General features: G+C 41.5%; 1 protein-coding gene across 5 annotated transcripts in view; it reads left to right on the top strand.

Annotated features, from left to right (window-relative positions):
* Nucleotides 1-15,369, top strand: part of trrap (transformation/transcription domain-associated protein) — a 62,364-nt gene that overhangs the window by 29,618 nt on the left and 17,377 nt on the right. For all 5 annotated transcript variants that reach the window (XM_083555630.1, XM_083555633.1, XM_083555632.1 and 2 more), the window contains exons 44-60: nt 313-526; nt 1,593-1,718; nt 2,290-2,436; nt 3,557-3,756; nt 4,163-4,284; nt 4,560-4,773; nt 5,927-6,106; nt 6,285-6,431; nt 6,864-6,983; nt 7,705-7,992; nt 8,220-8,357; nt 8,499-8,611; nt 8,890-9,025; nt 10,269-10,460; nt 12,607-12,802; nt 12,939-13,204; nt 14,407-14,507. In XM_083555630.1, coding sequence (XP_083411756.1) covers nt 313-526; nt 1,593-1,718; nt 2,290-2,436; nt 3,557-3,756; nt 4,163-4,284; nt 4,560-4,773; nt 5,927-6,106; nt 6,285-6,431; nt 6,864-6,983; nt 7,705-7,992; nt 8,220-8,357; nt 8,499-8,611; nt 8,890-9,025; nt 10,269-10,460; nt 12,607-12,802; nt 12,939-13,204; nt 14,407-14,507 — 2,900 coding nt within the window. The remainder of the gene's footprint in view (nt 1-312; nt 527-1,592; nt 1,719-2,289; nt 2,437-3,556; nt 3,757-4,162; nt 4,285-4,559; nt 4,774-5,926; nt 6,107-6,284; nt 6,432-6,863; nt 6,984-7,704; nt 7,993-8,219; nt 8,358-8,498; nt 8,612-8,889; nt 9,026-10,268; nt 10,461-12,606; nt 12,803-12,938; nt 13,205-14,406; nt 14,508-15,369) is intronic.

Below are 15,369 nucleotides of genomic sequence, written 5' to 3'. Positions count from 1 at the left end.
AAGGAAGTAGACTCTATGCCCAGCCCTATTATTGCCATAAATGAAGTGTACCACAAATCTGATTTCTATCATGGACATGCATCTGTGTTGGGCAGCTCACTGTATATTTACCTTTGTGTCTCTGAGAGAACAATCTAAGGCTTATCTTGCCCTCTTTACATCATAACTTGATATGCTGTGCTTTCAGTCTGTTAAACGTACTTCATTTATGAGCAATGTTTCAATTTTGTTTTCTACTGGATATACGACACTTTAAAGCATGTTGTTATTAGATTTTATCTCAGATGATGTGCTTCTTTTTCTCTTGTATAGGAACAACCCAACCAGGCCAACTTTTCAAACATCTGCACAGGGCTGGAGATCCTGAGCTTCCTGCTGACCGTGCTGCAGTCTCCAGCCATTCTGGCCCACTTCAAACCTCTGCAGAGAGGCATTGCAGCCTGCATGACCTGCGGCAACACCAAAGTTCTCCGAGCGGTACACTCTCTGCTCTCCAGACTCATGAGCATCTTCCCCACTGAGCCCAGTGAGTTAAAGAGCCAAAACCCTGCTTGTGGGACAGCTGTATTTATTTTTAAGTGCATAATGTAATGTTAAAAAGAATATACAACTATGTTTTCACTTCCAATAACAAAGACTTCTCTATTATGATTTGTATGGTGGTCAGGATTGGTACCAAAAGGTATGACAGAAAAATGCCAATCTTGTATTTCAACAACATTTATGTTCGAAGTAGGTAGTGGCGAGTGCACAAGATAGTTGCTGGCCCTCTAAAGCAGAAGTTAAACAACTTTTGTTTGTACTGTGGATTGTTTCTGTTATAATTATAGTGCTTTCATGGCTCAGCTCCACCAAACGTACATAAAACATTGCCTTTCCAATGCTAGTGAGTATTTTTTTTTAATAAAGTATTAATAGCGAATTTTGTTTTCTGCAAATATTAGCGCAGCTAAATATAGTGCTGATAACTTTTCAGGCATAGTCTCAGACATCCTTATTAATTAATCCGACTGGAATTGCTTCTATATCTGCAATGGTTTATGCTAATTTAAACAAACTCATGGTGTCATGCTCTATTAACATTTTAATATAACACAGGATTTTGTTTGTCACGTCTTTCACTATCAAGTCACCACCTGATCCAAAGAAATGCTGGAGTTATGTAATAAGACAAATACACACTTGCAATCTCTCTCTCTTTCTCACTCACGCTCTCTCTCTCGCTCTCGTGCTCTCATATTTGGGAAGAATACTGGTAGCCTTTGTTTTTTTCAGGTTTGCATTTGTTACCAAGACGTTGCACCATCATGTATGCTGAAAAAGCACTTTTAGTGACAAAAGATACCCTTGAGCAAAAGCTTGAAAGTATTTGTACATTTATTTTGACCTGAATATGGGTGGATCTTTTTTTCCTGAAACTACATGATGAGTGAAAGTAATGTAAAGCTTGTGCTGTGGACTTCAATCAGTAGGTCTCATATACATGAGACATTTTGGAGTGTATCTGTTGGAAAACATTATTTTAACAAACTCCTTGTTTTATTTTATCCTTATTGTTTCTAATAGCTAATTTTATTTGCCTCTCTTCCCAGGTACCTCTTCGGTGGCCTCCAAATATGAGGAGTTGGAGTGTTTGTACGCAGCTGTAGGAAAAGTCATTTATGAGGGTCTTACCAATTATGAGAAGGCCACCAGCGCCAACCCCACTCAACTGTTTGGTAAGATGCGTCTCAAGACTGTTTAATGCCGGTAGTGGCAATAATAATTAAATGTTTTTCACATTGTCTACTTTCACATTACAAGAATACTGTATCCTGTCACAGGAAATCCTTTTGAAGCCAATTTCTCAAATTACATAAAGCAGGATGTTTCTTAATTCCCACAAACACACAATAGGTGATAAAACAGTATTGGATTACATCCTATCATTAGTGGTATTTGATCCTGGCCCAAAATGGGCACTGCTGGTCAATAAATACCTCCTGATTGTCCCCTGCTAGAGGCATACAGTTACACATGCACCACTGATATGATGTATGTGTCTCGCCCAGGGTGACTTTTTACATTTGTCTTAGCTCCCCAGAGTCTCAGCCCAAAAAAAGCATAGCTTATCCTCTCATCCCCACCTCAGCTGCGATCTCAGTCAGATTTCTTTAAAATGACCTTGTAATTCATTGAGTATGAGACAAGATGTCAGCAGAATGGCGTGCAATAGGAGAGACCGCATACCCATGAAAAGTCAACTTAACCCTTATCTTTTACTCCCTTTCTCTCCCGATCTACTTATAGGAACTCTGATGATATTAAAATCAGCCTGCAGCTACAACTCCAGCTATATCGACCGCCTCATTTCTGTCTTCATGCGCTCGCTTCAGAAGATGGTACGGGAGCACCTGAGCCCACAGACCAGCCCTGGAGCTACAGAGACCAGCGCAGGTGAGCCACCACACAATGCTGAATTAATTTCGATTAGCTACTGTCGCAGAGATGGTGCATTAAGGTGATATGATATAGCTTGCCATGGCCAAATTAAACGAAAATGTACTTTGAGTGCTGGCCTCTTTTTGTCAACATGCCACCTGCTTGTCTTGTTTCTGTTCCTGTGTCGCTCACACACACACACACACACACACACACACACACACACACACACACACACACACACACAAGCAAACATTCCTATGATTAGTCTCCTTCGTCCCTGCTTTGTTCTGATGCTAAGTCACAGTATCTGCTATAGAAAACCGATTTTTTTTACTCTATCATATGTATGCCATTTGCACGGTGGGATAAAATCACCTATACATACTTAAATCATTTGACATTTGATATGTCAAGGTCTTTATTACAGAGCAAGTCAGTGTATCCTGTGGTGTCTGCATTTGACCACTGGGTGCTGCAGAAGGACCAGTATAACCATAGCTATGAGAGACCAGTCAATTTTCTGAATACAGAAACATCTGCTAGAAAATCCCTCACCTTTTCCAATGGCTTAGCAACACCAATCCACCCTCTTTGCTCAAACCTCCCCAAAGTGCTATCCCAGACATGGATCGTGTACTTTAAGACATACAGACAGGCTCGTGAACACATGCACACGCTTCCAGCTGTCACTCATAGTCACTCTGCAGCATCACTGTGGCAGTTGTGCCAAAGCCATGTGCACACAGCATGAGTCTACACAGAGCTTCAAATCAGCAATCTGCAGCTAGCACAATCCCCATCTCCCCACTGCTACAGCTGATCAGCACTCACACTTAACCACTCACAAATCAACCAGAAAATGCATTCAGATTCAAACTTTCCTTAGCTGCAGTTCTTTATGCTAAAATGGAGTCTTTCTGGTGGCAGGATGTTAAGGGATCTCTTTTTCATCCTTTGACAGTTGGGGTCTGGATGACTTTGTCAAGCTGAGAGTAAAATGAGCCACTATGTAAAAGAGGGCCATGCCATGACTTGTAAACGGCTTCTTTTGCCAAATATGCTCTAGTTCTTCTGATTCAGTTCACTAATATTTTGACCTCTGCTGATCTCTATTTGTGTTCTTGTGTTTCAGTCACGAGTGAACTGGTCATGCTGAGTCTGGATCTGGTGAAGACTAGGCTGTCCGTGATGAACATGGAGATGAGGAAGAACTTCATTCAGGTCATTCTCACCTCCCTGATTGAGAAATCACCTGACCCGAAGGTCCTCCGTGCTGTGGTGAAGATTGTGGAGGAGTGGGTGAAGAATAATTCCCCCATGGCGTCCAACCAGGTAGATAATTTAAAGTCTGTACATTTAAAAAAAAAAAGGGGGAAGTCTGGGTCAGGTTGGTAATTAGGTGTAAGCAATTCCTGCTGTGACCCCATGCTTAAATTGATTGTATGCACCAGAGTATTCAGTGCTTCTGTAACGCTCCCATAGCTTTGTTCAGTGGGCAGTGTGCCCTGGCTGGATGTCTACACCCAGGTGTTCTCTCAGTTAGCCTGAGGCAACAGAACTGACACTGAAAGAAACTAGCTGAGCGAAGGTTCTGTGCACAGCCCTCCTGGTAGAATAGAGATAAATGGACTGTATCAATCTGCTCATCATGTGCCTGTCTGCTTTTTCCTCTGTTTTTGCTTTTTTCTGTACTCTCTGTACCTGTCTTTCTCACTCATCTCATTTTCTTTTGGCTCAGATGCCTAATCTTCGAGAGAAGTCCATTCTGTTGGTGAAAATGATGACCTACATTGAGAAGCGGTTTCCTGATGACCTTGAATTAAACGCCCAGTTCCTGGACCTCGTTAATTACGTCTACAGGTAATTGAACCAATTAATCATAGGTTGTGTATTGCCATGGCTACAAGGCCACAGCTGATTCATGGGGTGCAGGGCCAGTTTGGACGCCTGAGGGGCTTGATGAGGCCTTGCTGTTCAAAAGCCAGGTAGCATGAAGGAGTCCTAGTGCAGACCCTGATTCAACATTGATGCCACTGAAACCAGTGTTTTGTTTTCTGCTTCAGTCTCAAGTTTTAAAAAATACTTTTCCAAACATATGAATTCTCTGACGGCGTCCTCTATTCACGGTTCTTCAGGGATGAGAGTTTGTCGGGGAGTGACATCACATCAAAACTGGAGCCCGCCTTCCTGTCAGGGCTACGTTGCGCTCAGCCGCTGATCAGAGCGAAGTTCTTTGAGGTTTTTGATGCCTCCATGAAGCGCCGTGTCTACGAGAGGCTCCTTTACATCTGTTGTTCCCAGAACTGGGAGGCCATGGGCAGTCACTTCTGGATTAAACAGTGCATTGAGGTAAAGAGCAAGGACACACAATGAAAATCATTTAATTATAGTCGTTTTCTCAAACCTGCTCCTGGAATACTATAGCAGTCCATGTTTTGGTGGTTTTCCTTTCTATAACTCAGCTGGGAAACTCTGGGTCAAGATGGACAATTATCTGATTTGGGGAATCTGGAGAATTGGGGGCAAGAAAAACACCAATTTATGCAGGGTGGCCAGAATGGAGAAGTGGAGGTATTAAAACAGGTTTCCCTATACTGAAAAAAATGAAAAGACAACAGCGATCTAAGGGCAGCTGTTAAAACTTACAAGATGCAGTCCTGTTGTCTACATTTAAAACTACTAAAACAGTAAAATTGTGGCAAAAGACTAAATCTAGTGCATCATTCCATCCAACTTGTGGTATCCATTTGAGGTCTGGCACTAATCTGGTAACTCATAAATACAGATTCCTTTCTTTATTCTGTCCTTTAATTTTTCAAGTATTTTCATCTCTAAATGGACGAGTTATTCAAATGTACTTCATTTGCAAATAGTATTTGACAAGAATTTATGAAAACCCAAACACTGTTCAAAGCATCAAATGAAGCTTTTTTTTCTGTAGTAGCAGGGGGACAAATAAAGTGATATAATGCCAGTTTTTAAGAACGGCTAGGAGAAACCCAATCTAAACAGCGCAATATACAGAAATCTGTATGGTCTGTCTAACTTCAGTTTAATCTTTGGCAAACAGTTTTTCAGAGTGTTAAGTGATTGCCAGCAGTCTCACATCTCTGACTTTGAGGCTAGCGGTGAGGGCTGTAGCTCATATGTTAAAAACAATCCGTCATCTCTGCTTCAATCAATGTGGCTGCTTGCTGGTAAATTATTAATGCCTCCCTACACACTGTAGTGGCATGTACAGAATCACCTGCTGTGCTGGAGCGGAACTGCGTGGTGGTCGTTCATGCCCTCTAGGCCTCTGTCAGCATAGAAATCTGCGACAGCTGCAGCTGTGTGCAACAGATCAGAAGTCAAACCTGTGTTGTGCAGTTATCAATAAGCAAGGCCAAGGTGCAGACCTAAATAGGGATTGATTATTCCCCAACCCCAGGAGGGGACAACATTTACAATAGAGGCTGGCATCAAACGTCAGTGACCGAGACCTCTGCTCTGTGTTCCTCAGCTGCTGTTGGCTGTGTGTGAGAAGGGTACCATCATAGGCACTAGTTGCCAGGGCTCCATGCTGCCTTCCATCACCAATGTCATCAACCTGGCCGACAGCCACGACCGCGCCGCCTTCGCCATGGCCACTCATATCAAACAGGAGCCACGTGAGAGGGAAAACAGCGAGACCAAAGAGGAGGTTAGTGTTGCATTATTTAGATTTTTTTTTTTTTCCCCCTATTTTTTTAATCTGTTTATCTTCTCATCTGTATGCATTTCCTGGTCCCAAAGTTATCAAGACAAAGAAACTAATATTACTAAAGTCACGTTTTAAAGTTGCTTCATTAATTAAACTTGTGCCTTGTCCTTGTATCTAGGATGTGGAGATCGACATTGAGTTGGCACCCGGGGATCAGACCAGCCTGTCGAAGACCAAGGAGCAGGCCGAGCGCGACGCCGGCAACCAGCTGCACATGCTCACCAATCGCCATGACAAGTTCCTGGATTCCCTTCGAGAGGTCAAGGTGAGTGGCCGCCTCAGCATATGTTACTCGGGTATTCATGACTCAAGCTGCTCAGTGCAGAACACACAATTACTTTTTTCTTTTTTTTTTTTTTCCCTCCATGGAAAACAAGACGGATTATCTGCAGACAGAAATAATAAGAGCTCTGTGCTGTATAAATGGTATCATGAAGCCTCGAAAGGTGCTTCAGGTTAAGATGTGCTCTTTTGTGCTCAGGGGCTGGGGAGATTAAACTCCTGACCTGTCACGATTTGCCAGAAGAGCAGCTGACAGAGATGTTTGCATATGTTTATAATGACTCCCAATTATTTCCACCTTGAACCTTAAGCTTAATATTTTTTTTTTTATCCATTACCTCTTAGAATGAGAACTATATTTTTGCCTGTAAAGTTAACACATGATACAAATAACTGAATTGTGTGTGTTTCATAGACTGGAGCGTTGCTGAATGCACTCGTGCAGCTCTGTCACATCTCCACACCATTGGCTGAGAAGACATGGGTGCAACTTTTCCCTCGTCTCTGGAAGATCCTGTCAGACCGTCAGCAGCATGTGAGTTCCACTGTCCTCTCCTGTACACCCGTTCTCAGCTACAGCCGTGCATTAAAAAAAAAAAACTTTCAATACTCATCTCTGCTAAAAATAGCCCAATGGCAAATTTTTCTCTGACCTTAAGAACAGTTAGTGTTTCAGCCCTCATATTGCAACACTACCTGTTCTGCAAGCTAAATGCCTTTATAGTGTCAGAGGTCATGTGTCATCTCTCACACCAGTCCAATCAGTAGGCTCATAGGAAACCGGCACTTTGACTCTTTGCCCTCTTCAATATAAGTTACACAGGCAGGCCATGGTAATGAGAGAAATTCATGCATTTATGCAAATATCAGGAATTTAATGGGCCAGATGTCTTAAGCATTAAGATTCTAATTAAATAGCTTTGATTTGTGATAATGGGTGCTATGACTCTTTGCATTTCCAAAAAATTGTAATTAAGTACTTTATGGCTTGGATTTGGCAAGTAAGAACTGATTCGGGGTACATAATGCAAGATCTCTCATGTGGATATGATCTGATAGTCATTTACATTTTTATCCCACATGCCATTTTTCATGCTAAAAATTCATTGAAATATATTCCAGGTATGTATTGCAGAGAGAATTGTGCTATTAAGCTATTTGATATGCTCACTCCCAAAGCTGAATAATCTCCTTTTTTTTATATTCTATATTCTATGAATTCTGAAAGTGCTCTTGTGCCCCTGGCTCTGTTGCAGGCCCTGTCTGGGGAGGTGGGCCCATTCTTGTGCAGTGGCAGTCACCAGGCTCAGAGAGACTGCCAGCCCAGTGCACTAAACTGCTTTGTGGAGGCCATGTCGCAGTGTGTTCCTCCCATCCCCATCAGGCCCTGTGTGCTCAAGTACCTAGGCAAGACACACAATCTGTGGCTCCGCTCTACCCTCATGCTGGAACAGCAGGCCTTCGAGAAAGGACTCAGCCTTCACATCAAACCCAAACAGAGCACCGAGTTTTATGAGCAGGAGAGCATCACGCCCCCTCAACAGGTAAATGTTGTCTGTGTGGCAGGCTACCAGGTGAAGAGCTGATGCATTGCTTTAAAAACCTAAACAGACTTACAAACACTTTAATCTGAATTTACCCATGTCCACAATTGTTTTTATGTAACATATAAATGAATATGAAGAACATTTTCCAATCTTTTAAATACGTGCTTGATCTGGTTCAGTTCTGTCCCACAGCTTCTAAGTGTGTGTTTGTTTGTGTCTCTTAGGAGATCCTGGACTCGCTGGCAGAGCTGTACTCCCTGCTGCAGGAAGAGGACATGTGGGCGGGGCTGTGGCAGAAGCGCTGCAAGTTCCCGGAGACGAGCACAGCCATTGCCTATGAGCAGCATGGCTTCTTCGAGCAGGTGGATGAACACTGTCTACCCTAAACTGTAACCCCCCCCCCCACCACCACCACCCCCCCCACACACACACACACACACCCCCAACTCTGCACAATTTCATGTTAGATTTGTCAGCGTTAACTGCTGTTTTCTTCCCACCAGGCACAAGAGAGTTATGAGAAAGCCATGGAGAAAGCCCGAAAAGAGCATGAGAGGACCAACACATCTCCTGCCATCTTTCCTGAGTACCAGCTATGGGAGGATCACTGGATCCGGTAGGTTCCGTGTTTTCTTTTTTTTTTTTTTTTTTTTTTTTTTTTTTTTTAAACATTGGAAGCCGACCTGTCTTAACTGCACAGCCAAACACTCCCTCAAAACTTGGCTCAAGATGACAGGCTTCTCTCTAAAAGCCACGCTGGATTTTGTAATCCATCCAAAACTTAATTTATGGAATCCTGCATACGTGGGGTTACTTTGCTGTGAGGCATTTATTCAGAGATGGTTTAACTGTGAACTTTTTTTTTTTCTCGCCTCCACACCCTCTCCACTCCAGCTGCTCTAAGGAACTGAACCAGTGGGAGGCGCTGACTGAATACGGCCAGTCTAAAGGTCACACCAACCCATACCTGGTGCTGGAGTGTGCTTGGAGAGTTTCCAACTGGGCTGCCATGAAGGAGGCACTGGTGCAGGTAAACCCAGTTTAACACCCCACTGTGTGCCCACAGCTGTCTATCAACTCCTACACTTCCCCATGATTGACTAGACAGCAGGGATACAACCCCAAAATTACACACCCATAATCATTATTAAAAGACCGGTCTGAATATCTGGAGAACACTGATAGGTGGTGTGTGGTAAACAGGAAGCTGTTGTTTACAACGTATCAGAAATGTAGCCTCACTGTTGGTGGTTTAGTTTATGACCCTGTCTTTTAAAGTCAGGAGAAAAAGGACATGATGCCACTTGACACATTATAAATACTCTTGCTTCTGTTCAAGGAGACTGGGAATGAATCCACAAAGGTTTCTGTTCTAAGGTGACACCTAATTAAATTGTCCAGCACTGTCAGCCCACTTCTCCTGCCTTCTTCCTTCATTCGCTATGCACCTAATATTTACGGATACATGCTTGAATAATTGCGCAAACATCTGCTGGGAAGAGATTTGTTTTCCCTGTGCCAGGGTGGAGTATGCTGGCGTAGCTTTTGCATATAGGAAGCTGGAATATTCCAGCTTTCAATTAAAGCATGGACAATCTGGCAAATGCTGCTGCAGGGATATTCATCAAAATATCGAACAGGGGAAATGTGCGGTGACCCAGAGCTGTAATTCACCCCAATCTAATCAGCAGTGCTGTACAGCTGAATGTCAACAACTTTTTGTTCTCCTATTTTGCTGACATAGTTACTAATAATTTTTTTTTGCAGCATTTAACATTGGCCTATATCTTTATATAAATAACTTTGATGGTTATTTTTTACCCCACCATGACACAGTGCTGATTTTTGTTGAGGTGTGTGGTCGGGATGGGAAATAGTTCGTATAAAATGTACAACAAAAGAATAAAATAATTTGAGTTGAGGTCATCTTAATATACAATGAATGCCTACAGTTAAGATACATCGGTCAGTCTCACAATAACAAAATATGTTGTACCACACATTTGTTTATATCATGAGCATTAGTGTAAAAAAATTATAAGGTAAAATCTTCATAATCCATAATAATACTATAATTTGATTAAATACCCCCAATGCACTTAGTGTATGTTTGTGTTTTATGTTTATATAATATATTATATATATATAGACACACACCTATATATGTATATGGATTATATGCTCAGTGCATTATATAGAAATATTAAAAAATATATTTTAATAATTAAGATTCGACTGAAATTTTAAGTCGACTGCATGTCTGTGTGTGTCAGGTGGAACTGAGCTGTCCTAAGGAGATGGCATGGAAGGTGAACATGCACCGCGGGTACTTGGCCATCTGTCACCCAGAGGAACAGCAACTCAACTTTATTGAGCGCTTGGTGGAGATGGCCAGCAGCCTGGCCATCAGAGAGTGGCGGAGACTGCCTCACATCGTTTCTCATGTCCACACTCCACTGCTACAGGTCAGAATCCTCTCACATACTTCTCTGCTAGCAGGCGCTCTTGTACACAATATAGTATGTGGATTATTGTTGTCGTTGTTGCATCAATTAACATATATACAAGTTCCATGCATCGCCCTTGTTTACAAATATCACTTTTTCTATCAGTTCAGAATAACGCCTCAGACTCATTTTACCCCATGAAGTAACAGGAAAGCTGTTATGTTGATTGCTCTTAGTATTGAATGCCAAACAATGCTTCTAACCTCTGATCTGCACATCTGCTTTGTGTATTTCACATAATTTTCTTCCTACTGTTTTGACACATTTTGTTTAGTTGGTAATACCGACTGTCTCCTGTGGTTATGGCTTCTTAAATCATTGCGAATGACCATGTGTGTTTCCTGGATTATTGGGTCTGAGAATAGGTGTGTTGTATTAGTATTCAGTGTGTGCAACAGCTTCTTGAGTGGCAAACGTGTAATCAGACAGTGCACACAATAGGAAAGGTGTTGTGTGGCTGTAGATTACTTTTGCCATTCTATGTGTTTTCAGTAGATGCACACGGCTAGCTTTACTGCCACTGGGTAGAGCTTGTGAAACAGATCAATGATTAAACAAATATAAAAAATTAAAATGTTAGTTTAATGTTTATTTTAAAATTTTAATGAGTATGGTTTTTGGTGAATCTGTACTGTTTCAGAAATTAATATAAATGAATGTGTAAGAGTAGGCCAATTTGCATTACGGTCTCATTAACAAGCTTGGTGTTCGATTTCGGCAAATAATATTTGAGCCAGAAATACTTCAATAGAACTGATTTTATGTGGATCCTCTGTTTTTGTGAGTGTGTGGGGTGGAATAATGCCATAGTCGTTCTCAGCAGACGATTCTCCCTGGTCAGGTCAGTTTACGGTGGGAGTTCCAGAAAATTTAGTTTACTGCTATAGTACTGCATGAGGTACCACAGAGGGGGAGAAAACACCTTCCTTATCAAATAAAAGCGATTAAAAGTGATTGGGTGGGCAGGCAGGTGGGCGGGCATCGTGTGTGTGTGTGTGTGTGTGTGTGTGTGTGTGTGTGTGTGTGTGTGTGTGTGTGTGTGTGTGTGTGTGTGTGTGTGTGTGTGTGTGTGTGTGTGTGTGTGTGTGTGTGTGTGTGTGTGTGTGTGTGTGTGTGTGTGTGTGTGTGTGTGTGTGTGTGTGTGTGTGTGTGTGTGTGTGTGTGGGGGGGGGGAGGGAGGGAGGGAGGGAGGGTAAAGCACCAAGTTTGAAATGGCAGTAATTACTTTCCCCTCCTCATCAGATAGCGTTTGATTAAATACCTGTGAGAAAATTACATTTACATGATGAATGGGCAGTTGGAATGAAGAGTATAATGTGGCATTAGCTGATATTAACTGATAATTGTGAAAAATATTGTATTTTTCTCATTTGTTTTGTTTCAAGAGCTTTGATTTGCTCCACAAAAACGATCATTTTGAGTGCATTCAACCTTTTTTTTTTTTTTTTCTTCTCCTTGTGAGTAATCTGTGTACTTCTGGTAATTCACAATGAGTTGTTATGTGATAAATCACCAGGCCCATGTGACCATTCTACTAGCCATTCTATGATTTAATCATGGAACAATGCAGCATACAGACACAATAATCATAAAGTTTTTAAATAAGCATTTTAGCATGTGTAGGGGATGGTATTCATTTACTGATTACATTACATCACTGCATGGTTTTTTTTTCTTCCCTGAATTGCTCAGCAAATGTAATGTCTGTTCATATTTCTTGTTTTGTCTGAAATGGGCTGTTTACAGAAAGGCAGGAGCACATTGTGTGACTTACAGTCTCTCTCGTCTTTTGGAATAAATGATTTAGAAGATACTTTTATCCACCTTTTTTGCCCACCCACATCAGGAGTCAAACTTTTTCTTCTCCAATAAGGTTCATAAGCCTGCAATATAGCTGCAGTAATGCATTTGAGATTGCTGTGTGCAGGACAGTGTGAGGTACCTGCCTTAAGTTTAGCTAGGCAGAAGTAAAAGATTCATTTACAAAATGGAAAAATGCATTTGATTTTGAAATCATCAGTTGCATCAGATTTATATCATTATTTTTTAAGAAGTGACCACTGTTGGGGTTTCAGCTGTCTTTCTTTCCATTTCTTACACACAGGCTGCCCAACAGATTATTGAACTCCAGGAAGCCGCTCAGATCAACATGGGTCTTCAGCCAGCCAACCTGGGCCGCAACACCAGCCTGCATGACATGAAAACTGTAGTAAAGACGTGGAGGAACCGGCTCCCCATCGTCTCTGATGATCTCTCCCACTGGAGCAGCATTTTCATGTGGCGTCAACACCACTATCAGGGTAAAATGGGCTATTTGACCTGATGTGTCCCACTTGAACTCTTCAGATAATGTGCCTTTGTATTTTAAAATGAACTAAGATTGGGTTTTATTTTGCTTTTCTGACACATCCCTGTAATTTCTGAATCTGTCTGCAGCCATCGTGTCCGCTTATGAGAGTAACACCCAGCATGATCCCAACACCAACAATGCCATGCTGGGCGTGCACGCGTCAGCCTCTGCCATCATCCAGTATGGCAAGATCGCACGCAAGCAGGGACTTGTCAACGTGGCATTGGACATCCTGAGCCGCATCCACACCATCCCTACTGTGCCCATTGTTGACTGCTTTCAGAAAATCAGGCAGCAGGTGAAATGCTACCTGCAGCTGGCAGGAGTGATGGGCAAGAACGAGTGTATGCAGGTGAGGGAGACACTCATTACTCTCAATCATTTATCAAGGGGAAGAAATTTAGTACATAGATTTTGATGCATTTTGTAGGGAGTATAGCAATTTGCCTTATGAGTCTAAATAGTAACAAATTGACCAATTGATTGAAACTTGATGGAAACATCAACTGGTAAAATAGTTACATGATAGTCAATTATTCCTCATGGGGATGAATCGAGGAACCAGTTGTGTAAACAGAGAAATGTTGACTACACCACCCCCTACCTTTTTAATGTTATCAGCTCACATTTGTTCGAAATTGAATTATAGAACCCCTTTTCCATTTCTTCTTACACCTCTTTTATTGGATCTGTTCCTACCTTGCACGTTTGCTTTTAACAAAATAATTCTACTCTCCATTACTCGGAGAAGGACTAACATTGTGCTGCTGTCAGTCACGAGCAGTGTAAGAAACGGCCCCGGCATCCTCTTAAGCCTGATTAATGGTGCTGCTCCACTCTCCTTTCTTTCATTACTCTGCCTCAGTCTCAGCCTCTGCCTGATCTCAGCTGATGGCACCTGCAGTGTTCTTATGAGTAGCTCCTGTCTTTTCCTAGTACTTAGACTTTACCCCTGAAATCTCAGCAGGTGCCATTATCTTGGATCTTTTGTCATTTTATAGAGTTGCTAGTAGTTTGGCTCTTTTAGAGGGAATTTCATCAACCTATAGGGGAATTGATTGAGGTGTTTTTTTTTTTTCTCTTGTATGTTCTTTTTCAGGACCTAAGACATTACTTAGGTCTTTTTTGTTAGATTGAGGTTTTTTTTTTTTTTCATTTAAAACTAGAACTTGGGGTTCTACTTTGTTCCTTGATTTGCACAGTATGTGTTTGGCTTACAGTATCTCCACTGAAAAGTGTTATGGAAAAATACAAACGTTAAAAGTATGTGTTACTGGTAGTGCACTGCATCTTGTTTGTGTATTATAGCTTATTTTTCTACTGCACTTGCACCTTTTCACTCACTCCTGATGTCTCGGTATACATGTAACAGTATTGCAGGCTTGAATAGATTAGGGATGTAATCATAAATCTACAGTATGGGCTACAGAGAAAAGAGACCCATCCATTATTATAGAAATGGCTTTTCTAATAAAAAGGAAATGAATAGAAAATGAAGCAATATGAATTGGGAATGAATTTATATTTTTGTCCCCTTTTCTTTCTCTTATTCAGGGGCTTGAGGTAATTGAGTCTACCAACCTCAAGTACTTTACCAAGGAGATGACCGCAGAGTTCTACGCACTCAAAGGCATGTTCCTAGCCCAGATCAATAAGTAAGTGTGATTTCCCGTCTTTGAAGTGTCTCTGTCCTTGGCTAGTCGTCTCCCTTCTTTTCTTTGTAGCGATATCGAGCGTTTTATTTCCCCTCCTTTTTTTCTCTTCACACTTAATGCTGGTTTAGACTGACATTAAAGAAATGGGATGATTGTCTGTGAGACAGCGTTGGTCATTAAGAGCGCAGACATTTTAAAATTAACATTCTTTGACAAGGCGGATAAACAGCTGTGTGTTTCTTTTCCCCCGTTAATGATCACTTCTAAACCATTAGGCCAATAATGAGGTCAAGGCAATCGTTAGCAGCCAATATGAGTGGATGATGACTAATTAACCTCACATCCTGCATTCACGGATGGAGATAATGGCTATGGGCTCTCGTACAATGATTGACGCCACTGGTCAAACTCATATTGAGTGACATTTTCTGATTTTGCTCACTGTTGAAGCCTCAGTTTAGAGGTTCACAAAAACGAAGCATGTTGAGAAAGCGTAGAGACCGCTCTCTCGAAGAAAAGCGTAGAGACCGCCAAACCTGTTCCAGTCCTTCATCCCATCTGTTAGCAAAGGGGGTCATCAAGATCCACTAAACACTTTAATCACAGGCCCACTCTTGTTTATACCTTTAACTCTGGGACGTGCTTGTCCAATCAACGATTGCTCTGCATCAGACACTTTAAATGGTAATTACAGTGATTGAACATAATCATGTACTTATAACAGACCCAATCATTCATGGGAAGCTTATTAAATTACACTGATTTTAAAAGCTGAAACAAAATAAAAAAGCTGTTAGGACTGTTTTATGTGCTTTTAATATAGTGTAACAATTAACAATAATAACAATTGTTTAGTATACAT

The sequence above is a fragment of the Silurus aristotelis genome (assembly GCF_946808225.1).
Source record: "Silurus aristotelis genome assembly, chromosome: 12".
Classification (NCBI taxonomy): domain Eukaryota; kingdom Metazoa; phylum Chordata; class Actinopteri; order Siluriformes; family Siluridae; genus Silurus; species Silurus aristotelis.
Note: the sequence above shows the minus strand (reverse complement) of the source record. Positions and strands in the feature narration are given on the sequence as shown.